The 25,813-nt window shown below is 38.3% G+C and overlaps 1 protein-coding gene across 1 annotated transcript; it reads right to left on the reverse strand.

Moving 5' to 3' along the window:
* Window positions 1-20,923: 20,923 nt before the first annotated feature.
* On the reverse strand, window positions 20,924-21,265 carry BEX5 (brain expressed X-linked 5). Its single transcript, XM_063082988.1, has one exon. It carries the CDS (start codon window positions 21,263-21,265, stop codon window positions 20,924-20,926), a length of 342 nt encoding a protein of 113 aa, XP_062939058.1.
* Window positions 21,266-25,813: the final 4,548 nt, after the last annotated feature.

A 25,813-nucleotide genomic window follows, 5' to 3' on the forward strand; every position in this document is an offset into this window, starting at 1 on the left:
TAAAGAAAAGAGGTTTATTTGGCCTGTGATTCTGGGACAACTGCAATTGATGTAGGCCTCAGGCTGCTTCTATTCATGGCAGAGAAAGGTAGAGTGCAAGATCACATGGCAAGAGGACACTAGAGAGTGGGGGGTAGGTGCCAGGATCATTTAAACAACCAGCTCTCACGTGAGCTAATAGAGGGAGAACTGACTCATTTCCCCTCCACCAAGGGAAGGAATCAATCTATTCATGAGGGATCTGCCCCTCATGACCCAAACAGCTCCCTAAATTGCCACATTGGGGATAAGATTTTAACATGAGCTTTGGGGGGACAAAGGTTGGGAGGACAAACATATCCAAACTGTATTAGTGGGTTACAGAGTTGACTAGCAGTATTTGTGTACAATATGTGATGGTCAAATCAGGATAATTAGCATATTCATCTTTGCAAATCATTATCATTCTTTGTTTCCATAAACCAATTTCTCTCTAATCCCCCTACCCTTCCTCCTTTACTACCTCTAGTAACCACAGTTCTGTCCTCTCCTGAAAGTTCAGCATATTCTTGTGATTGTTGTTTCTTTTCCTTCTTTCTCTCTTTCTCTTTCTCTCTCTCTTTTTTCCTTTCTTCTCTCTCTCACTTTCTTTTTCTTCTCTCCCTCCCTCCCTCCCTCTCTTTCGTTCTTTCCTAGTTCCCCCTTATGAATGAGAACATATGGTATTTGTTTTTCTGTGCCTGGCTTATTTCACTGAGCATATTTTTCTCCAAGCTCATCTATGTTGCTGCAAATGGCAAAATTCATGCCTTTCTATGGCTGAGTAGTATTCCATTGTGTATAAATACCACATTTTCCTTATCCAATTGTCCATTGATGGACATTTAGGTTGGTTCCATATCTCGGCTATTGTAAATGGATCTGTGATAAATACAGCAGTGAAGGTATCCCTTTGACATGATGATTTCCATTCCTTTGGGTTTATGCCCAGTAGTGGTAGTGCTGGATTGTATGGTAGTCCAATCCATAGTTGTTGGAGGAACCTCCATAATGTTTTCCATAATGGCTGTACTAAGTTAAAGTCCCACCAACCAGTATTCCCTTTTTTCCACATCTTTGCGAGAATTTGATATTCTGCCTTTATGATATTCTGTCTTTTTGATAATTGCCAGTTTAACTGGGGTGAGGCAATATCTCAAAATGGTTTTGATTTGCATTTCCCAGATGCTTGGTGATGCTGGACATTTCTTCATGTACCTGGTAGCCATTTGTATGACTTCCTTTGAGAAATGTCTATTCAGCTCCTTTGCCCATTTTATAATGAGGCGTTTTAATTTTCCGGATATTAATCCCTTGTCAGATGCATATTTTGCAAATATTTTCTCCCACTCTGTAGGTTGTCTTTTCACTCTGTTGATTTGTTTCCTTACTGTGCAGAGGTTTTTATTTTGATATAATCCACTATGTTTATATTTTCTTTTGTTGCCTGAGCTTTTGGGGTCTTATACACAAAGTCTTTGCCCAGCCCTACTTCCTGAAGTGTTTCCCCTATGTTTTCCTCTAGGAGTTTTACAGTTTCAGGTTTTATCTTTAGGTCTTTCATCCATTTTGAGTTGATTTTGAAGTCAGATAGTGTGATGTTTCAGGCTTTATTTATTTATTTTTTTGCTCAGCATTTCTTCGACTTTTTGGGGTCTTTTGCTGTTCCATATGAATGTTAGGATTTTTTTTTCTATTTCTGTGAAGAATGTTATTGGTATTTTGATGGGGATCGTGTTACATCTATAGATCACTTTGGATAATATGGACATTTTCACAATGTTAATTCTTCCAATCCATGAGCATGGGATGTCTTTCAATTTTTTGTCTTCTTTAATATCCATCAGCAGTTATTTGTAGTTCTCATTGTAGAGATCTTTCACCTCCTTGGTAAAATTTATTCTTAGGTATTTTATTTATTGGTAGCTATTGTAAATGGGCTTTCTTTCTTTATTGGTTTTTCTGTAGTTCATTGTTTGTGGATAAAAATGCCACTGATTTTTGTATATTCATTTTGTATCCTGAAACTTTACTGAATTTATTTAACAGCTTTAGGAGAGTTTTGGTAGAGTCACTAGGTTTTTCTATATATAGGATCATAAAGATGATTTGACTTTGACTTTTCCAACTTGGTTGCCCTTTATTTCTTTATCTTGCATAATAGCTGTGGCAAATACTTCTAATACTGTGTTAAATAGGAGTGGTGAGAGTGCACATCCTTGTCTTATTCCTGTTCTTTAAGAAAAATCCTTCAACTTTTCCCTATTCAGGATGATATTGGTGGTGAGTTTGTCATATATGGCTTTTATTGTGTTGAGATACTTTCCTCTTATACCTAATTTGTTGAGCATCTTTAGCCTGAAGGGATGTTGAATTTTGTCAAATGCTTTTTCTTTTCTATTGAGATGATCATACAGTTTTTGTCCTTGATTTTGTTGATGTGGTGTATTACATTTATTGGTTTGCATGTGTTGAACCATATGTGCATCCCTGGGATGAATCCCACTTAATCATGATGTATATACTCTTTTCTATGTGCTATTGTATTCTGTTTGCTAATGTTTTGGTGAGGGTTTTTGCATCTATGCTCATCAAGTATATTGGCCTGCAGTTTTCAGTTTTTGTTGTGTCTTTGTCTGATTTTGGTATCAGAGTGATGCTGGTCTCAGAGAATAAGTTTGGGAGAATGGCCTGTGTTTCAATTTTTGGAGTGTTTTTAAAAGGACTGGTATTAGCTCTTCTTTAAAGGTTTGGTATAATTTAGCTGGGAAACCATCCAATCTTGGGCTTTTCTTTGTTTAGAGACTGCTTATTACTGCTTCAATCTCATTACTCATTATAGGTCTGTTCAGGTTTTCTACTTCTTCTTGTTTAGTCTTGTTAGTTTGTATGTTTCCAGAAATTTATCCATTTCTTCTATGTTTTCCAATTTGTTGACATAAAATTATTCATAATAGTCTCTAATGATTCTTTTATTTCTGAAGTATTGGTTGTAATATCCCCTTTTTCATTTCTGATTTTTGTTATTTGAGTCTTCTCTCCTTTTTTCAGTTAGTCTAGCTAATGGTTTATTTATTTTGTTTATCTTCTTGAAAAACATTTTTTTTTGTTTTTTCATCTTTTGTGGTTTTTTTGTCTCTATTTCATTAGTTGTTCTGATCTTAATTATTTCTTTTTGTTTCCTAATTGTTGGATTGTATTGTTATTGTTTTTCTAGTTCTTTGAGGTTTAGGGTTAGGCTGTTTTGTTGGAGTCTAATCACTCTTTTGATGTAAACATTTATTGCAACAAAATTCCGTCACTGCTGCTATTGCAGTATCCCATAGGTTTTAGTAAGAGATGTCTTTATTTTCATTAGTTTTGAGAAATTTTTTGAATTTCTGTTTAGTTTCTTCTTTGACCTATAGATCATTCAGGAGCATGTTGTTTAATTTCTGTATATTTGTATAGTTTCTAAAGTTTCACTTGTTATCGATTTCTTGTTTTAATCCATTGAGGTCTGAAAAGATAACTGAAATGATTTCAATTTTTAAAAATTTGTTGGGACTGGATCTGTGACCTAACGTGGTCTTTCCTGGAGAATATTCCATGTGGTGATGAGAAGAATGTATATTCTATGGTTGTTGGGTGAAATGTTCTGTTGATGTCAGACAAGTCCAATTGGTCTAAAATGTGGTTTAAATCCTACGTTTCTCTGTTGATTTATTGCCAAGAAGATCTGTCCAATGTTGAAAGAGGAGTGTTTAGGTGCCCTACTATTATTGTATTGGGGTTTATTTCTTTCCTTAAGTCTAATAGTGTTTACTTTATATATCTCTGTGCTCCAATGTTGGGTGCATATGTATTTACAATTGTTATGTCTTCTTGCTGGATAGATCTGTTTATCATTATATAGTTGCCTTCTTTGTCTCTTTTTATAGTTTTGGTTTAAAGTTTATTTTATCTGATATGACTTAGCTACTCCTGCTTGTTTTTGATTTCCATTTGTATGGTCTATCTTTTTACATCCCTTCACTGTTAGTCTGTGTGAGTCTTCACATGTGAGTTTCTTGTATGCATTACAGAATTGGGTCTTGCTCTGTAATCCATTCATCTAGTCTTTGTCTTCTGCTAGGGAAGTCAATCCATTAACTTTTAGGATTATTTTTTGAAGTGTATTGTTTTACTCTCAGCATTTTATTGATTTTGGTATGGTAGTTTTAAATATTGTTTTTTTTCCCTTTCTTTCTCTTTTATTGTTAGTCTTCAGTGTTTGATGTATTTTTGAAGTTTTCATATATAGATTCCTTCTCTTTTTCCATTGCATGTATACTGTATCACTGGGTTTTGTTCTATCTTTTGTATTCATGGTGGTGTTATCATTTTTTGGATTCCACATGCAGGATTCCCTTGAGAATTTCTGGTAGGGCTAATTGTGTGGTGGAGAACTCTCACAGTTTTTGCTTTTGTGGAAAATACACTATTTCCCCTTCATTTCTGAAAAATAGCCTTGCTGCTTAATAGCATTCTTGGCTGGCAGTTTTTTTTTTCTTTCAGTACTTAATATATATCATCCCATGCCCTCCTGGCCTGTAAGTTTTCTGCTGAGAAATCTGCTGTTGGTCTGATGGTGGCTCCCTTATAGAAGACTTTATGATTTTTTCTTGCCATTTCAGGATTCTCTCTTTGTCTTTGACTTTTGACAGTTTGACTACAATGTGTCTTAAAGAGGACTTTTTGGATTGAATCTGTTTGAGGATCTTTGAGCCTCTTGTGTCTGGAAGTCCATATCTCTTCCAATACCTGGGAAGGTTTCTGCTACCATTTGATTGAACAAGTTTTCAATGTGTTTTCCTTTTTCTTCCCCTTCCAGAATAGCCATAATTTGGATGTTTTTACACTTAAGGTTGTCTGACAGCTCTGTTAAGTTTTCATCATTTTTAAAAATTATTCTTTCTCTTCTTGTGTCAACTTGCGTTATTTCAAACAGTCTGTCTTTGAGTTCACAAATTCTTTCTTCTGCTTCCTCTGATTTGTTGCTTAAGTTTTCAGTTGTATTTTTTATTTTGTTGAATGAATCCTTCAGTTCCATGAGTTATGCTACATTCTTTTTAAAGATATCTATGTTTTTATAAAGTTCCTCCTTCATATCCTGGGTTGTTTTTTTCATTTAACTGTTTTGTCTATCTGAGTTTTCTTGTATCTCATTGTGTTACTAGAGAGTTATTGTATTCCTTGGGGGTGTCATATATATATTTGTATTTCTAGTATTCCTACACTGATGTCTCAGCATTTGGCTGAGCAGTTGCTTCTTTTAATACTCAGGAATGGCTTTTGAGGAGAGAGATTCCTTTTTGTAGATGTGCCTTATATCGACTGTTGGGTAGTGTGTTTCAGTTTTGGTTCCAGATAGATGCAGTAGTGTATTCTCTTTGCAGTTACTTTGGCTATTTTCAATGTCAGAGTTGTCTGTGAGTGCCTCTGTGGCCTAGACATTGGGGCACTAGTAGTTAGTTACTTGTTGAAGTGAGTGACACTTGGTTAGGTCATTGAGTTTATGGGTGAGATCTCAGGTTCTTGGTAAGAAGTGCCTGGATGCCCTCTTGATCTTTGGCTTAGGTGAGTGACCCTGGGCAGACTTGCTGGCACCCTAGCTAGTGACCTGTGACCCTGATAGGTGCTGTGGTGTGGTGAAGGCCTTAAGTTTAAGATGATGACACTGAGTGGAAATTCAGGGGGTCAGGATGAGGACCTTAGGCTTTCAGGGGGATAATGGGGTCCTGAGCATCCCCTTAGTTAGAATGGGTAAGTGTCCCTGAGGCTTTGGAAGAGCCCTGTACCCCCAAGTGGTGGTGTTGAGGTACTCTGTAGCTTCACTGTTGAAGGGAGCAACACTGAGTGGGGTCATTGGATTTGTGTGTGGGGCCCTATATTCTCCGGAAGGACACTGCAATGGTCTGCAGCACTACTGTAGAAGTGGGGTACTCTGTGTGAGGTTTTAGCAGTTTTGGGTGGAACCCTTTGTTCCCAAGAGTGATGCTGGGGCCCTCTATAGCTGTTCAACTGGATTGACCCCTCTGGTCAAGGTTGCTATGGTTGTGGACATTCCCCTGTAACCCTAAGAGCATTAACGGGACACTCTGGATCTTCTCAACTGGGGCAACCTGCTGAGCCTTGGTCACTGGGGCTGTGGGCAGGCTGCTGTACCCCCAGGAGAGATGCTGGGTTCCTCTGAGGCCCCCTTGCTGGGGCCAGAATTCCTGGGTAGGCTCACTGGTTCTGCAGGCAAGTGTCTGTGCTGGAGAGAGGACTACAAATCCTCCAGTAACTCTTTTTGGCTGCACCAAATGCTAGGGTGCCTCATTCATGAAGGCGAGGTTTCCAGCAGGGACTAGATGCCCCAATTAGGCAGATTTCTGACTCTGGAATGTGTTCTGACCCCTTCTGTGCTGAGGGTGGCACCTTTGCTGCACTGGACTACCTGTTCCTAGGGCACAAGATGCTGTGTGGCTGTGGGCAATCTGGCACAATGATGTGGCTATAGGAGAATGAGACCTCTGTGGGGGCCAGAGTGATATAGTCTTGTGTGCCTGGGTTGATCTCAAATCTGTGACCACTGCAGAAGTCTGAGCCCTGAGGGTTGAGGGTGGTTTAGCAAGTGACTTTCCCTGGGTCACCAGGGAGTCCCATGTTTCACCAGGAGTTCCCAGTACCAAGTGTCTGGCTGTAGAGGCCACCCGTGAGATAGGTGTGTGGGTTCTCCTCCCCTTCCCTCCTCTTGATTATAAGTATTGCATTTGATTTGCGTCCCTCCAGCTTAGGCAGGGACACTGTCTGTGGCATGTGAATAAGGTGCCTTCTGGGTCTGCAGGGAGCAAGCACCTACCCCTTCTGTCCTGTGGGTGGCACCCTCTCTGCACTGAACAATCTGTTCTCAGGGCACAGGGCCAAAGCCAAGGGCTGATACTGGTCCCAAGCTCACCACAGCAGTCTGTGACCAGTGGGGTGGGGGCGCATGACCCTCCCTAGGCCAGTGCAGATGCTCATGCCCACAGCAGTTCCTGACATCTAGTGCACAGCCATAGGGGCAGTAAAGACTCTCCCGTGGATTGTGTTGCTGGTCCACTCAACTTCCTGCAGTCAGAAACTCCTCCTCAGTCCCTGTCATTCCAGGGTGTGTGATGGGGTGGTGTTGGTTGAGAATTTTTCAATTCTCTTTGTGACTATCCTGAATTTCTGCACTCACCAACATCTCCACTACTCCCTTGATGTGTTCCTACTCTCTTGTTTTTCTTGTCCAAGTGTGGCTATGCATTCAATGTATTCTTCATTCTCCTGAGAGAGACAAGTGATGTCTCCTTTTAGTCACAATCTTGCTCCCTCTCCTCTCCTCTTTTAATCTACCTATATTTTTCAATTTGAAGTGTGTTTCTTGCAATGAAGAAGTTGAATTTTGATTTTTCGTTCCCTCTGCTAGTTTTTCACTTGTGTATTTAGACCATTTACATTTAATGTAATAATTGATATGTTAAGGCTTAATTATTATATTTTATTATATAACTTTTATTATATGACTTACAATTTTTATTCCCTTCAGTTCTTGCTCTTTTTCTATTTTCTTGCATTCTTATGGTTTACTTGAACCTATTTTAGGATTCCATCTTGATTTGTTTATAGTGTTTTTGAATGTATATTTTTATATAGTTTTCATAGTGATTATTCTGGGCCTTAGAATATGCATATGTGACTTATAACTATCTACTGATATTAACATTTCATCACTTGGAGTGATGTGTAAAAACCTCACTTCCACTAGTCTCTCTATTTTCCACATTTTTAAATATCACTTTCTTTACTAGCAGATAGTGTTAAAATTTTTGTTTTCATCACTAAACATTACCTATAAAGCTCATAGAAAGAAGAGTCCATTTTATGTATCCATATTTCTGTCTTTTCCCTTTAGTTTGTTACTTCCAGATTCTCCAAGATTACTTTTGTCATAGTTTCTTTTCTGTTTGAAGAACTCTCTTTAGCCATTCTTTAAAGGCCAACCTGCTAGTGGCAAATTTTTATTTTTATTTTTTTAGTTTTTGTTCATTTGAGAATGTTTTGATTGTTTTTCCAGATATAGAATTCATAGTTGACAGTTTCCTTTCAGCATTTGAAATATATTGTCCCTTTGCTTGTTCTATTTTCTCTATTTTTTTATTGTGGTAAAATACATATAAAATAAACTTTACCATCTTTACCATTTTCATCTCTACAGTTCAGTGGTATTAAATATATTCGTAATGCTATGTAACTGTCACCACCATTCACCTCTATAATTATTTTCTTCTTGTAAAACTGAAACTCTATACACATTAAACAATAATTCCTTATTTTCCCCTCCCCCCAGCACTTGGCAACCACAGTTCTATTTTCTTTCCTTAGTTTTTTCCCATTGAAATTTCTTTCCTTGCAATTCCAAAGTCAGCAAATCCACCATTTTATTTGCTGTCTCTATGATTTTGAACACTCTGAGTACTTCATTTAAGTGGAATCATGATGTATATATCTGTGCATTTTTCTTTTGGTCTGAATGTTCTCAGAGAAATCTGCATTCAATCAAGGTGCTACTTTGTAGGTATTACATCTTTTTATCTGGCTGCTTTCAAGGTTTTTTGTTCATTTTTAATTTTTAGCAGATTAATCATGAGGTATATTAACATGGATTTTTTTAGGTTTACTTTGCTTAGGGTTCACAGAGGTTTGTGAATCTGTAGTTTTGTGCTTTTCACTCCATTTGGGAAGTTGTCAGACATTACTTCTTTGCATACTCTTTCAGCCCTACTCTCTTCTCCTACACTTCAGAAGCTTTATTTGCATGTTGGATCTTTTGTTGTTATTCCACAGTTTATGAAAGTTCTGTTCATTTATTTATTTAACGAATTGTGGTAAATAAAATTTATTATCTGTACAGTTCAGTAATATTAAGTTCATTCACATTTTTGTGATGCCATTACTAGTATCCATCTCTAGAATTCTTTTCATCATGCAAAACTGAGACTCTTTAAGCATTAAACGATTCTTCACTATCTTCTCCTTCCATTCACTGGCAACCAACCACAATTCTACTTTCTGCATCTATGAATTTTACTATTCTAGGTAAAATTCTCATATAAGTGGAAATCATGCGGTTTTTATCTTTTTGTGACTAGCTTGTTTCACTTAGCTTAATGTTCTCAAGGTTCATCCATGTTGTAGCATGTGTCAGAATTTCCTTTCCTTTTGAGACTGAATGATATTCCATCATATGTATGTACCACATTTTATTTATTCAATTGTTGATGGAAATTCAGATTGCTTCCACTTTTTCACTATTGGGAGTAATGTTGCTATGAACAGGGGCATAGAGATACCTCTTTGAAACCCTGCTTTCAAACGTTTTGAGTATATACCCAGAAATTGAGTTACTGGATCATATGGTAATTCTTTTATTAAAAAAAAAATTGACGGAATGTTATGCTGTTTTTCACAGTGGCAGCATGATTTACATTTCCACCAGCAGTGCACAAGAATTCCAATTTCTCCACATCTCCATCAATACTTGCTATTTTCTTTCATTCCTTCCTCCCTTCCTTTTTCTTTCTTTCCTTTCTTCTTTCTTTCTCTCTCTTTTCTTCCTTCCTTCCCTCTTTCCTTCCCTCCCTTCTGTCTCTCTCTCTCCTCTCTTTCTTTCTCTTTCTCTCTCTCCCAGTAACTGTCATAATGGGTGTGAGGTGATATCTCATTGTGGTTTTGATTTGCATTTCTGTAATAATTAGTGATGTTGAGCATATTTTCATGTGTTTATCAACCATTTGTGTATTTTTTTTTGAGAAATGTCTATTCACATTCTTTGCCCGTTTTAAACTTAGGTTTGTTGTTTTGTTATTGAGTTGCAGGACTTTTCGTAATCTCTCAATATTAATCCCTTATCCGATATATGATTTTCATATATTTTCTTCCATTCTTTGGATTGCCCTTTCACTCTGTAGATTGTATCCTCTGATGGGTAGAAGTCTTGAATTTTAATGTAGTCCAGTTTATTTTTTTTCTTCTACTGCCTGTGTTTTGGTGTCATATCCAAGAAATTATTGCCAAATGCAATGTCATGAAGATTTTTCCTATTTTCTTTTAAGAATTTTACACTTTTAGTTTCTATGTTTAGGTTTTTGATCCATTTTGAATTAAATTTTGTATATAGTGTAAGATAAATGTTCATCTTCCTTCTTTATCATGTGGATATCAGTTTTCCCACTACCATTGTTTGAAAATAGTTCCCTGTCCCCTTTGAATGGTGTTAGCACCCCTGCTGAACATCATTTGACCCTGTGTGTGAAGAGTTATTTTTAGGCTCTCTATTCTATTCTGTTGGCATAAATATCAGTCTTTATGCCAGCACAATACTGTCCTGATTACTGTAGCTTTGAAGTAAATTTCAAATGGACATGTGAGTCCTCCAACTTTGTTTTTCTTTTTCAAGATTGCTTTGAAATTTGGGATCCTTTGGGATTCCATATGAATTTTAGGACTGATTTTTTTCTATTTTTGAAAAAACTGCCAGGGATTTTTATAGGAGTTGCACTGAATCTGTAGACCACCTTGGGTAGTATCGTCACCTTAGCAATATTACACCTTCCAAGCCATGAACATTGAATATCTTTTCCCATTATTTCACATTCAACATATGTATGTACTTAGATTGGAAGTCAGTTTTTTGTAGAGAGCATATAGTTAGGTCAAGTTTTGTTTTCTTAATCCATTCTGCCAATCTATATTTAGTGGGAAGTTTAATGTATTTACATTTAAAATAATTACAGATAGTGAGGGACTTACTATTGCCATTTTAAACTTTGTTTTCTGTATTTCTTATACCTTTTTTGATCCTTCATTTCCACCCTTACTGCCTTCTTTTATTTTTAGTTGATTTTTTCTAGTACACATTTTGATCCCTTTCCTATTTATTTTTGTGTGTATGCTATAGATATTTTCCTTGTGGTTCCCATGAAGATTAAATAATTTTAGAAAGTTATTGATAGAACTTCTTAAAGTTATAATCTATTTTAAACTGATAACAACTTAATTTTAATTGCATACCTAAACTCTACTCCTTTTAGCTCCAGCCCCTTTTTTTGTAAATTATGTTAAAATTACATTTTCATATATTGTGTGCCCATTAACACAGATTTCCTATTTCTTAGCTTTTGTCTTTTAAATCCCATAAAACAATTAAACTGCAATTACAGAGCAAAATTACAATAATACAGGTTTTAATATTTTTTTACATATTTGCCTTTACTGTAGAACTTTATATTTTTGTATAGCTTCGAGTTATTGTCTGGCATCCTTTCATTTCAACTTGAAGGACTCCCTTTAGGATTTCTTGTGGGGCAAGTATAGTGGTAAACTCCCTCAGCTCTTGTTTGCCTGGATGACTTAATTCCTTCCTCATTTTTGAAAGATAGAATTGTCAGTTGAAATTTTTTTCTTTGTACACTATAAATATATCATCCCACTGTCTTTTGGCATGTGAGGTTTGTGCTCCCTACTGATAATCATATTGAGGACCTCCTGTACATATGATTTGCTTTTATCTTGTTGCTTTTAAGACTCTCACTTTGTTTTTGAGTTTTGACAATTTCATTATTATGCCTCTCAGTGTGGTTGTCTTTGGGATTATCCTACTTGAAGTAGTTGTTATGTTTGTGTGTTCATGTCATTACTCAAATTTTGGACATTTTTGCTCATTATTTCTTCAAAGAAACTTTTTTCCCCCTTTATCTCTACTGTCCTTTTGGTACATCCATAATGCATACATTAATCCATTTGAGGGTGTTCCATAATTCCCTTAGGATCTGTTTACTTTTCTTCATTCTGTTTTCTCCTGAGACTCAATAATTTCAAATGACCTGTATTTAACTTCACTGATTATCTCTTCTGCCTGTTCAAATCTGTTGTTGAACTCCTCTAGTAAATTTGTCAATTCTGCTAATTTTTCTGCTCTAAAATTTCTGTTTGTTTCTTTTTTACAGTTTCTATCTCTTTGTTGAGATTCTCATTTTTGTTCATATATTGTTTATCTGATGGCCTTCATTTCTCTGTGTCCTCCTTTAGCTCATGGAGCATATTTAAGAAAATTGTTTTAAATTCAAATAAGTCCAATGTCTGTGTTTCTTTTAGGGTTAGTTTCTAGGGATTTATTTGATTTCTTTGAATGAGTCATGTTTTCCTGTTTCTTTGAATGCCTTGTGATCTTCTGTTAAAAACTGGGCATTTGAAAAACAGCAACCTCTCCTTCTCTTTGAAGACTGGCTCAGTGCAGAGGAGTAACTTCAATAATTAACCAGCATGAAGGCTCATGGCCTTCTATAGCCTTTTCTCTGGATTCATCTTCCTTTGGCCTGAGCATGTGCTTTCCCCCGAACTCCCTCATATACATGACTACTTTCAGATGTCTTAATTTTCCTAAGACTTTCAACCCCTAATTCTTGTTCAGGCCTTAGTTGCTCTATTGAATCCTTATGTCCATAATTTCTTGCCTCCAAGCACTTGTGGGTTTGCAGTACTCCCACTGCTTCCATGCGCCATGGTGCCTGCCACTTCTTCCAGTGGTCTATGACCTGATATTCAAACTATGCTACCATTTTCATCAGCACTCTGAGTCAGGCAAGACAGAAAGCAGTTCCTTAGGCATTCCTTCAGGCAGACAAGCTTGAACATTGCAAACAAGTTTCACTCTCTTCTTTTCATATGGGATTGAGGGCTTGGAGCTTCCTTATCTAACCATCTTACTGATGTAACTTCCATAATTTGTTCATATTTTTTTCAGTCTATTTTCTCTCTTTTGTTCTCAATTACTGAATTCTATTGATCTATCTCATGTTTACTTATTCTACTATCTTCATTGAACTGCTGTGCCCATTCAGCAAATTTTTATTTCTGTTACTGCACTTTTTTTCATTTTTATAATTTTCATTTGGCTTTTTTTGTAACTTCTCTTTCTCTACTGAGATTTTATAAGAATTTGTAATTGATTGTTAAGGCATTTTAATGATGGCTGTTCTAAAATTTTTCTTAGATAATTTCAACATCTGACAAATTTCATTGTAGTCAGTTGATTGTCTTTTCCCATTTAAACTATAATTTTCTTGTATCTTAATATGATGGGGGATTTTTTATTGTACACTGAACATTATGTCAATTATGTTAGGAAATTCTGAGTCCTGTTTAAGTCTTTAGGTTTTAGCAGATAATAACCCTGTTTGTATTTATCACATAGGCCCTGGACTCTTTTGGTGAGTGTATTAGTTCACCTCTGTTGCTTATAAAAGAATATCTGAAGCTGAGAAATTTATGAAGAAATAAAATTCATTCCTTGCAGTTTCAGAAGGTCGGAAGTCCAAAGTCCAGGGAGCACATCTAGCAAGGGCTTAAAGAGACACAGAGTATCACTTTGCAAATGTCTTAAGAAGGCAGCTAAACCCAGTCACTCTCCTTTTAAAGCCAGCATAACCATGCCCATGAGAACCATTAAACCATCAAACCATCAACGGATTAATCCATTCACTAGAGCATGGTCCTCACAATCTAATCACCTATTAAAAGCCCCATCTTTCAGGATGCAAGAAGATGGAAAGACATCCCATGCTCTTGGATTGGAAGAATTAACATTGTAAAATGCCCTTACTACCCAAAGTGATCTACAAATTCAATGCAATCCCCATCAAAATTCCAATGAAGTTTTTCTCTGAAATGGAAAAAATTATCCTAACATTTATATGGAATAAGAAAAGATCATGAATAGCCAAAGCAATTCTGAGCAAATAAAGCTGGAAGCATAACACTACCTGACTTTATACTATACTACAAGGCTATAATAACCAAAATAGCATGGAACTAGCATAAAAACAGACACATGGATCAATGGAATAGAATTACGAATCCAGAAATCAACCCACATACCTACAGCCATCTGATCTTTGACAAGGCACCAAGTCTACACACTGGAGAAGAGACTGCCTCTTCAGCAAATGGTGCTAGAAAAACTGGATATCCATACACAGGAGTGTGAAACTAGACCCATACCTCTCACCATATACCAAAATCAACTCAAAATGGATTAAAGAATTAAATATACACCCTGAAACAATAAAACTCCTTAAAATAACATAGGGGAAACATTCCAGGAAGTAGGATTGGATCCAGACTTCATGAATATGACCCCAAAAGCACAGGCAACCAAAGGAAAAATAAACAAATGGTATTAAATCAAACTAAAAAGCTTCTGCACAGCAAAAGAAACAATTAAGAGTTAAAAGACAATCAACAGAGTGGGAGAAATATACATCGGACAAAGAATTAATATCCAGAATATACAAGGAACTGAAACAACTTTATGGCAAAAAAACAAGTAACCCAATTAAAAAATGGGCAAAGGAGCTGAATAGGGATTTCTCAAAAGAATGTATATGAATGGCCAACAGACACGTGCAAATACATTCAGCATCTCTCAGCATTTGGGAAATTCAAATCAAAACCAAACTGAGATACCATCTCACTCCAGTTAGGATGGCTAATATCTAAAAGACCATGAATGATAAATGCTGGAGAGGTTGCAGAAAAAAAGGAACGCCCCCCCCCCTACACTGTGGGTGGAACTGCAAAATGGTGCAGCCTTTACAGAAAATTGTTTGGAGGTTCCTCGCACAATTACAGATAGATCTACCATATGACCCAGCTATTCCAGTGCTGGGAATACACCCAGAGTAGTGGAAATCGTCATGTCAAAGGGATACCTGTACCCTAATGTTTATTGCAGCACTATTTACAATAGCCAAGAGTTGGAACCAGCCCAAATGTCCATCATCAGATGAGTGAATACAGAAAATGTATATCTACACAATGGAATTTTACTCTGCTATAAAATAGAATGAAATACTACCATTTACAGTATCATGGATGGACTTAGAAAACATATTAAGTGAAATAAGTCAGGCACAGAAAGATAAATACCACATGTTCTCACTTATTTGTGGGAACTAAAAATAAATAAATAAGTACACAAGCAATCCCAGGTTGCTGGGGGACTGGAAGAAGGTACAACAATCACAATTATTTGAACTTGTTAAGACAAGTGAAGAGATATGATGTTGATGGGTGGGAGGGGAGAGAGGGAGGGGGGAAGGAGGAATCAGTAAGGGGACACAAAAATCAACTACATTGTATATTGGTAAAATAAAATAAAAAAATAAAAAAAATAAAAGCCTCACCTTTCAATTACAATAATAAGATTTCCCACCCTCTTAGCACTATCATAGTGGGTTTAAGTTTCTAATACACTAAACTTTGGTGGACACATTTCAATCCACAGCAGTGGGTTTTGGATTCAATGACAGTTTAATATTCAGGGCCTTTCCAGTTTTTTTTTTTTTTTTTTAAATTGGTCTACTTTGTTTATTTGTTGACACTATGTTTTCAGTGTTCCCTGCTGGTGTTGTCTGAGTGTTCGGAAGGGATTTTTCCAGGCTAGGCTGCTCAGTGTCTGGTCATGAGAGGGAAGTCTCAGACCTGCAAGGACAAGAAGTTATTTTACTCAGGCACCTTGTTTTAGTGGGACTACACCTTGTTGGTGTCACTCGGCCATCTTTTTGTCTCTCAGTAGTGGAGAGGGTCTCAGGTTTGTGGGGACGAAGATGCTTCCTGGTCTGGGATGCTTGTTATGGCAGAGTTCCTCTTTATAGTGTTCTTGTCTGCAAAAACTTCTCTTAAATCAAAAGGAGAAATGAGCTTACCTGTGCTGCCGTACATGCTAGATTGGGCTATCAGGAAATGGTGGGCCTGGTAACCTTCTTCTGTTGGTTGGTGTTATGTAAATAATCTTCTATGTTTTCCCTCCAGTCTTGGAGTTCAAAACTATTTTGTATTCCTCTTACCATTTTCACAGTTCTCTTCTTTTCCTTTTTGTATTATTTCCAGGGTTTATAGTTGTACTTAGTGAGGAGAAGAAGAGAGAAATAAATCTGTACCATCTTTTCTGGACCAGAAGTCCTACAGGTAAAATTTTAATTCCAGTGTTTGCTGAGCTAGCCTGTTGACAAATAGAACGCTTATAATTTTACATTGCAATTATAGATTTAAAATATTATTGAAATTAATTGTTGGCTTTTATTACAATATCAACAAACAGCAGCATTATAGATAAGCCATTCTTTTTTCCATTTTGGTTCTGCATATGGAGTTCAGTTAAGCACAACAAATAAACTAGGGTCATCCAGAGGACTAAAAATTCTATCTTCGGGAGACAGCCAGATAACAGAATATTTAATACTACATTTTGTGATATAATAGTGTGGTGCAATAGCATGGTAGGCTGATAATGGCTTCCAAAGACATGTCCTTGTCCTAATCCCAGGAAACTGTAAATGTTAACTTATTTGGAAAAAGGGTCTTTGGAGATGTAATTAAGTTAAGGATCTTGAGAAGAGGAGATTGTCCTGGACCATCCGGATGGGTCTTAAATACCACCACGAATGTCATTTTAAGAGAGGCAGAGGGGATATTAGACAGATACACAAAGATATACATAACTGAAGGTGATTTAAAGATAGAGGCAGAGATTGAAAAGTGATGCAGCCACAAGCCGAAGAATGCCAGTAGCCACCAATAGCTGGAAGAGACAAAGAACAGATGCTCCCAGACAGCCTCCAGAAGGAGGACAGCCCTGTCCACACATTGATTTCTAACTTCTGGCCTCCATAAAGGTGAGAGAATAAATCTCTGTTGTAATATTTTACAGCGGCCACAGGAAACTAATACCAATCATGAGTGGCAGGCTCTGTGGCAAATGGGTGTTTCACCTCACCACGTTTTCCCTGAGACAAGCAAATAAACACTCTTGCGTTACCAGATAAATCCAAACTGAGCAAGGCCAGGACAGACTGTTCTCAATCAAGGTTTTAAATGGGCAAGAAGAATGTGATTTTTATTCATTTTATTGTTTACATGTTACCTATACTAAAATGAAGAGTGAAAGACATTACATTATCTTCAGTTGAGGAAATACATCTTATTAAGATGTACAGGCCCTTTCCTGGAACTTTTATTTATAGTCCTGTTTTTATCTACAAAAGATTTAATATTTTTTACATAGTTGAATGCCAATATTTCCATTTATGGCTTCAACTTTTTATTATTTTTTGACACTCAGATAGGTCTTCTTCTTGCTGTTACTTTCCCTGAATTCAGACTGTTTATATAGGTTTTCTTTTAGTTATTTAGTTATTTTATTGGTTTGTCCTTAATATGCTTGAGGTAAAGTGTAGGCCCAAGTAATCCTCAAACTCTAGTGTGCGTCAGAATCACTTGGGAAGGGGGTGCTTGTTAACAATGTAGTTACTGGACACCATTGCCAAAAAGTGGTTTTGGGTGTAGAGCTAGGATTCTGTATTTTAAACACACTATATGTGTGATTCTGAAGCATTTGATAGGCTAGCAAACTTGGTTGAACACTGGCATATACTATCTTAACCTCATGTGTTGATATTATGGTGTAATTCCTCAGAGCTATTTCTTTCTCAAGATACATATTCTAGATAAATGAAATTACTTGCTTATGATCATGCAATCAATCATGGATAGTGCAGAGAAAATAAACCAAAGATATTTTAGGCACAAGCTACACTCAGTTGTTTTCAAATCTACATGTACATTGGAATGGGACTTTTTTACACCATTATGATTCCTTGGTCCCACCTTTAATGAGTCTGATTCAATTGGTTGAAAGTGGGTCCTGAGCTACACTTTAAAATATCCTCAGGTAATTAAAACCTGCAGCCAATTTTAAGAATCTATGCACTAAAGATAACAGCATTAAAAAAAGACAGTTGTCTCTTTAATAAGGGCACAGTTGAGTGGGAAAATAAGGTCTGATGTATACAGATTAATTAAGGCCTTAAAAAGTGCTTTCGCGGGTCTTAGATCTATATCTCTATCAATCTATCTATTATCTATCTATCTATCTCTCCATCTATCTATCTATCTATCTATCTATCTATCTATCTATCTATCTATCTATCTGTCTATCTATCTATTATCTCTACATAGTAGGGGATGGGGAAGGGAGTGTCTAAACTTGAACTATAGCTGAGAACTCCACTTTAATTTATGTAAATCCAGAGATGTCTGATTAACTAGGATGCAGTGGATGTGGAGTGAAAAAGTTTTCTGAATTTTTAGCCAGTTCTTCAGGTGATTCTGACGCAGCTGGTTTGTATATCACATGTTTGTAAACACTGACATATAAAGGGTACTTCAAAGAGTTAGCAAGGAATTGGTAAAAAGCCACAAAAGATGATTATATTGTGTAATGTTGAATATACTAATTATCCTGGCTTGAGCATCACATATCGCACACAGGTATTGACATTCAATGCTGTACCCCACAGATCAATTATGTTTCAATAAAAATTCGTGAAAATAAAAGATAATACAGTCTTTCCATGAACTTGTTCTCGTATAATGTTATAAGTCCATATGTTGAAATTGGTGTATAACGCTTCCTCTGCTGTGTTCGTTTTTTAAAATTTTACTTCTGAATATACATTGTGGTTGATTTTCATGCCCCGTTACCTGTTCCTCTCCACCTACCCCCCATAAATCACATCTGTTCACTTGAATTAAATAGTTCAAGGAATTTTTGTGGTTATTCTGTCTTCTCTCCCCACCCCGATTTGTTTGTGGGTTTATTTATTTATTTATTTTTAGCTCCCACAAATAAGTGAGAAAATGTGGTATTTCTCTTTCTGTGCCTGGCTTGTTTCACTTAATATAATTTTCTCTAAGTACGTCCACGTTGTTGCGAATGGTAGTATTTCATTCTTTTTTATATCAGAGTAGTACTCTATTATGTAGATACACCACAGTTTCCTTAGCCAGTAATCAGATGATGATGTCCATCTGATGATGGACATTTGGGCTGGTTCCAACTCTTGGCTATTGTAAATAGTGCTGCAATAAACATGGGAGTCTCTTAATTCTCTCCTGGCAGATTGACTGGCCGGGGCCAGAAGTCTCACCCCACCTGCCTTTTCCTGCTTGGCTGGCTCAGGGTGTGGGGGCCCTGAGCCTCTTAATTCTCTCCCAGCAGTGGGGACCAGCGTGGGCCAGAGGTACAGCCCTGCCTGCTTTCTCTGGTATGGCTGGCTCAGGCTGTGTTCATTTTTTAATTGCAAGTTACAGTCTGTAGGGAAAATTAGTTACTTGCCCATAAATGATCAGAAGCAAACCTGGGTCTATATTGCAGGACTCTTGACTCAGCTATAATGAACTGTTGTGCCCTACAACTTACCAGGCCCTGTGCTAAATGCTAAGGGTACCAGGATAAATGAGACAAAATATTTACTGTGAGAAGGGCACAGTCTAGGGGGAAAACAGTGATGAATGTGAAAATTGTTCTAAAACCAGGGTCTACCTATGAGGTTCCTAGTCCCGGCCATTGTTTCCCATTGAGTTGTGATTACAGGCTTATTTGGCACAGCAAACTTTGAAGCAAAGGAGGAGAGAAACTCCTCTGGATCCATGTAGGTAAGTATGAGTAGAGACTACTGGGGACTCCTGGGGTGAGGTGGTATGAACCAGAACAGTCGTGGGGACATAAAGCCACCCCTACAATTCCTGTGTATGTGCAGAGTGAAACCTGTAGCAGTCTGCATAGAAAATAGAGGGTCAAACAGACTGGGTCATATTTGTCAGAAGATGGAAGCAATACTCCAATTCTGAGCATGCTATAACAAGTGTCATCCAGATTTGTCTAGGGGAAGGTGTTAAGGAAGAAAGTGTGGGAAAACCGTAAAGGACTATTTGCATCCCTAAGCAGCACCGATGAAATATCTGCCTGGTTCAAGTATAACTCTAAAGCAGAGAGGGACATTCTGCACATTTGTGAAAGGGCAAAATGGGGTTCCAGACCACCCAGGGTTCCAGAGAAATCAGTGGGTCTTTGTCACCTTTGTGAGTCTAGCACATCAGCAGTGGTCCCCACCAGTAGAAGGAACAAAATCAAGCAGAAGGAGAAATTCCCAGTAGTCATAGCACTACCCAGGGAAGACAGAGCAGCAGAGGAATAGAAAAGTGTTACGATCTTGGCAGTCAACTGGATTTGCTGGTAGGCGTACTCTTTGGGTCCTTCCCTAAAAATGAAGGGCACCTAGAAGGTTGGGGCCTGGCATGTGTGGACAGAACCAGCCACAGAGTTCAGTCATTACCTCATTTGAAAACCACAGCAGGCCTGTAAGGCATACATTATCTCCATTTTATAGATGAATAGGCTGACTTTAGAGAAATGTACCTATAATAATCACCAGGTTTGTGCTTCTAAATAAGAGATCGAAAGGTAATAAAAAATTTATATGTTTTTAAATTGTGTTTCAAGAATTTATTAATTGCCTCCACTCTCTTTATAAGCTGATTGGCAAGTTCCTTGCTTCTTACTTTTTTTCTGACACATATAAAACATATGCATTCATTTTGGATAAGTGAAAAAAACAGATAGACAAGAAAAAAATAAAATAAAAAGTACTAATGAGTACACCACATAGAAAAAAACCCACATTCTGGTATTTTATATATTTATACATATATATAATCTTAAATACATGATATATAGTGTAAATATGCATGCTTTTAAATGAGACAGTATATCTAAAGACTGCTTTTAAAATTGCTTTATTAACTTTACAATATATAATAAACATCTTTTCATGCAGGTTGATGAAACTCCCCTGCTGACAAAATGAAATCTCCAATCAGAAAATGGCAGAATAACCACAAAAGATTCACAGTAATGGGTACACCCAGAAAATGCAAGTTTGGAAAGCAGGGGGTTTATGATTATTAACCTCAAGATTCAAGGCATGAGGCAAAACTCATCATGATGATCATGGTGAGGGGGGTCCCCTATAAGAATGCGCAGACTGTACCTCAATTGAAGCTCCCTAATTTTCCTCCTTAGCTCTCTCATCTCCTCCATGAATCGTTCCATATCATCTGCATCCCCATCTATCATATCGATGTTATTGGCAAGCCTATTGGGCATATCCTCTCCAAAATCCTGGACAGGTGGAGCCCACCCCCCTCTAATATTTCCTCCAGGCTCCTGGCCTTCACCACCTCGTAGAGGGTGGGCTTCTTCTTCTTTTGGCCCCGGGGCCTGCTCCCCAACTATGTTTTCTTGGGGGACATTTTCCATGTTGTGGTTTTTTCTTGTTTTGTCTTCCTAAAACATAAAAAAAGAAGACGGATCGAATGCTTGGTAACAGGATTCAGAACAAAGGTTTTCCAACCTGAGAGACTTCGTGCACCCTCTAGGGGGCGCCCCAGACCCAGCCCTGGGCCAAAGCCCAACATTTTCTCTGAAAATTTTTCCCTGGGCCACTTCATTTAGGACGGGTGGGGGGCGGGGCCGAGGTTGAGAGACCAGGCCTCAGCTCCCAGGGATTCTGATAAGTCCTCCAGGGGCACCCCCAGACCTCACCCTTCAACTCCTTTCTTCCTTCACTAGACATAGGACCGCCATTTTGTTCACACCCTGCTAGGTTTCTCCTGCACTTAATTCAAGCAGGGAGGGCTGTGAATCTCCAAGATTCTGTTCTGATCCCTGATACTCTTACACCAGAGGGCCCCAGAAAACCCCCTACCTGCAGGGATCAGAGGCAGTCTTTCTCTCTTAACCTTGAAATCTGCTACACCAACGGACCTAAAGACCTGCAGACAGAAATGTGACAATATCCAGGACAGATCAGTTGATCAAAGTACCTGTATTGGGGGCACCAGCCCCTTTGTTGATTTAGAGCTCTCCTAGTCAAATGTCAACACCTTCAGTTTCTCCCCCATCCTGTTTCACAGTTTATTTTCCCGCCCTGTGACAGGTTACCCCACCTTCCAGAAATAGGCATTGTAATCAAAGATAATTATTTCCAAACCGTTTTAACCTTTTCTTTAGGCCCACTATCCCCACTGTCTCATACCACCCTTCACCTATTTATCGTTTCTTGAAGGCAGATGGATAACTTGTGGGGCAGAGGAGTCAGAAGAGCTTGCTGGGTGGAGATGTGATTTATTTACAAAAAAATTCAATCTGGGTATCCTCCAGGACCCCATGTGACCCACTGCCCTCTCTCCAGCCCACCCCCTCCCATGCCCACCATTTTATACATCAAGATGGATGATGGGCGAAGAGGTGAGTGGGCACTGCAAACCAGGACCCGCTGCAGTCGTTGAGCTTTGTCATTCTTACCCCAAGGTACACGAGCAGCACCCACGCTTTCACCGACCTGCAGGAACAAGAAACAGGCGCACCCCGCCTCTATCCCTCAGTCAGAAGCTCTACCACTCAACCGCCTCCTCCGCAATAGGGACCTGCTTCCCAGACCTGATCCCTGTACCCCTTTTTCTGCAGCAACTCCTCTCCCCGGCCCCCACAGCCCAGCATTTCCGGCTCCAAATGGACTGAGGGTGAAGAAAATATACCGGGAACACAGGCCTGGAACCGTGGCAGAGTCCGCTTTCCCCATTCCCCGGTCACTGGCTACATCCCGCTCCCGCGGCCCTGCTGGAATCAGTACGTTTCCTCGCCATCCCCCTCCCCCAGTCCTTCCCCTCCATCAGACATTGCTCGATCGATGCTCGTTTTTGAGGAGATCCCAACTGGTGCTCATTCTCAACCCCTGGCCCCTCTCGAGTTCTTTCCCCCAAGCCCTCCATTTCTTGCACTAAACAGGAGGGCATCGGGAAGAGGACAGAGAATCCGGTCCTGGACCCGCTATGGTATTTGCTCTTTGCCACTCCTACCGCAGCCAGCGTCCACCCACCTGCCACGGATCCGGGTCAGCTTCTACCACTTCCCTCCTTCCCGAGGCAACAGAACAGGCTCGCTTGCCTTCAGGGCAGTAGCGAACCGACGCACCGCTACAAACGACTACCACACCGCAACTAAGAGGAGAAATTAATCCAAGCGTCAGTTCTGGGTCTCCTACGTCACTGTGAGCTCAGATTTCTAATTACCGTTCACACCTGCAGTGCGGCAGGAGGGGGAGGGCGGGAGCATGGGCGGAGCCACCTTTCTCCTCATTCCCGCCTTCCCCACCACTACCACAGTCTACTGCTCCCCTCCCCATTTTTTCCGCTATTTAGCAATCCCCGAGACCAAACGGGTCATAATATCCTGTAATTTGTATTTGCCTTTTCCTGGTTTCTGCTGGAACGTTTAATTTAAACTATTGCTTCTTCCGCTTCTATGCCCCCTAAATGCCCACTTCTATCCCTTACACTCTCCATCAACTTAAGTCCAGAATTTACCCTAACCACTAGTGTCTAGTTGGTTTTGTCCCAGATTGGGGCCCCGGGCAGGGAGTGGAGGGAGGGAGAACCAGACTAGGTCTGGAAAGTAGGTAGAGAGTAACATTAAAAAAATTCTTTTTTCAGTTTATTTTCCTGTTTATTTAGTTATTTCTTTTTTGGGGGGGTGTTTTACTTTTATTTCCCATCAGCAGGCATTTGTTTTTCGAATGTTATAATTAGACAGTACAATTATTTTCAGTTGAAAAAAGAGGATTTGATTTGTAAAAACATGGCAGCCTGTTTCTGTTGCTGAATCATATTATAAATACACATCTTCCAGACAGCACTCCCCTGCCCTGTTAAATTCATTGAAATATAAACCTCAGCTTGTGGTTCCCCTTGTGTAGGGTCCCTGTCTGTGGGTCCTTGCATGAGTTGATGCACTGAGTCTAATAGAGATTTGCTGAGAGATTTTCAGATTTTTACAGCCTGTGACAAACTGATGGTTTCTAAATTGTTTTAGTGTAACCTCGCTTTACAGTAACACTCTAACCTCGCCTCTAAAGTAGAACCACAGTGAGGTTTTCCAACAATTCAGAACAATAATTTGGGGGAAGTTACACTGACAGAAAACAATGTATCGTGAAACTACAGTGTTAAAATAATATTGAACCGGAATAAATATAGAACAAATGAACCAGGAGAAAAAGCCAGCTGTCAAACCCAAATATGGAGAGATACTAATAAGCTGATTGAAACATTTTGGATGAGTAGGGAAAGGTTAGGTTGTCCAAAAGATGGTGCTGGGATAATTGGTCAACTATTTGTAAAAACAACAAAGTGCTTTATTCTTATATACTTAATTATAGACACCAAATTATTTTTTATTTATTAATTGAAACATAATTGATTGTACACATCTGTGGGGTACGGCATTAAATATCAATGCCTGAATGCAATATGTGATGCTCAAATCAGGATAATCAGTATATTCAATATTACACAATGTAATCTTTTTTTTTGTGTGTGTGGCCCTTTACCAATTTCTTGCTGGCCCCCCTCCCTTTCCCCTTTCCCACCTCTGGTGGCTTCAGTTCTGTTCTCTCCTTTTGAAAGTTCAATGAATTATTGTGATTGTTGTGTCTTTCTTTATTTTATTATTTTATTTTATTTTTTTTAGCTCCTGCTTGTAAGAAATACTGCATGCAGTATTTCTTTCTGTAAGCCTGGCTTATTTTACTTCCCATAATTTTCCCTAAGTTCATCCATGTAGCTGTGAATGGCAGAATTTCATTCTTTTTTATGGCAGAATAGCATTCCATTGAGTATATAGGCCACATTTTCCTTATCCAGTCATCTGTTGATGGACATTTCGGTTGGTTCCAACTCTTAGCCATTGTAAATAGTGCTGCAATAAACATGGGAGTACAGGTATCTCTTTGGCATGATGATTTCCATTCCTTTGGGTATATACCCAGCAGTGGGATTGCCGGATCATTTGGCAATTCTGTCTGTAGATGTTTGAGGAATCTCCATACTGTTTTCCATAATGATTGCACTAATTTACAGTCCCACTAAGAGTGTATGAGGGTTTCACTTTCTCTGCACCAGCATTTGTTATTCTCTGTCTTTTTGATAATAACCAGTCAAATTTTGTGAGATGATATCTCAGTGTGGTTTTGATTTGCATTTCCTTGATGCTTTGTGATGTTGAGCACTTTTTCATGTGTCTGTTGGCCATTTATACACCTTCCTTTGAGAAACACCTATTCAGCCCCTTAGCCCATTTTTTAATCGGGTTACTTATTTTTTCTATTGTTAAGTTGTTTGAGTTCCCTTGTATATTCAGGATATTAATCCCCTGTTGGATGCATAGTTTGCATGTATTTTCTCACATTCCGTAGGTTGTCTTTTCACTCTGTTAATCATTTCTTTTTCTGTGCAGAAGCTTTTTAATCTGATGTAGTCCCATTTGCTTATTGTTTCTTTTGTTTCCTGTGCTTCAGGTGTCTTATTAATTAAGTTTTGCCCAGTGCTACTTCCTGAAGTGCTTCCCTTATGCTTTCTTTTAGGAGTTTTATAGTTTCATGTTTTATATTTAAATATTTAATTCATTTTGAGTTTATTTTGGTATATGGGGAGAGGTACAGGTCTAGTTTCATTATTCTATGCATGGGTATCCAGTTTTCTTAGTACCATTTATTAAAGAAGCTGTCCTTTCCCCAATGTATGTTTTTGATGCCTTTGTCAAAGATCAGTTGGCTGTAAGTATGTGGGTTGTTTTCTGGATTCTCTGTTCTGTTCTGTTGATTCATGTATCTGTTTTTATGCCAGTACCATGCTGTTTGGTTACTGTAGCTTTGTAGTATAATTTGAAGTCAGGTAGTATAATGCCTCTGGCTTTATTTATTTATTGCTAAGGATTGCTTTGGCTATTTGAGGTCTTTCATTGTTCGCT

This window comes from Cynocephalus volans, chromosome X (genome assembly GCF_027409185.1).
Source record: "Cynocephalus volans isolate mCynVol1 chromosome X, mCynVol1.pri, whole genome shotgun sequence".
NCBI classification, from domain to species: Eukaryota; Metazoa; Chordata; class Mammalia; order Dermoptera; family Cynocephalidae; genus Cynocephalus; species Cynocephalus volans.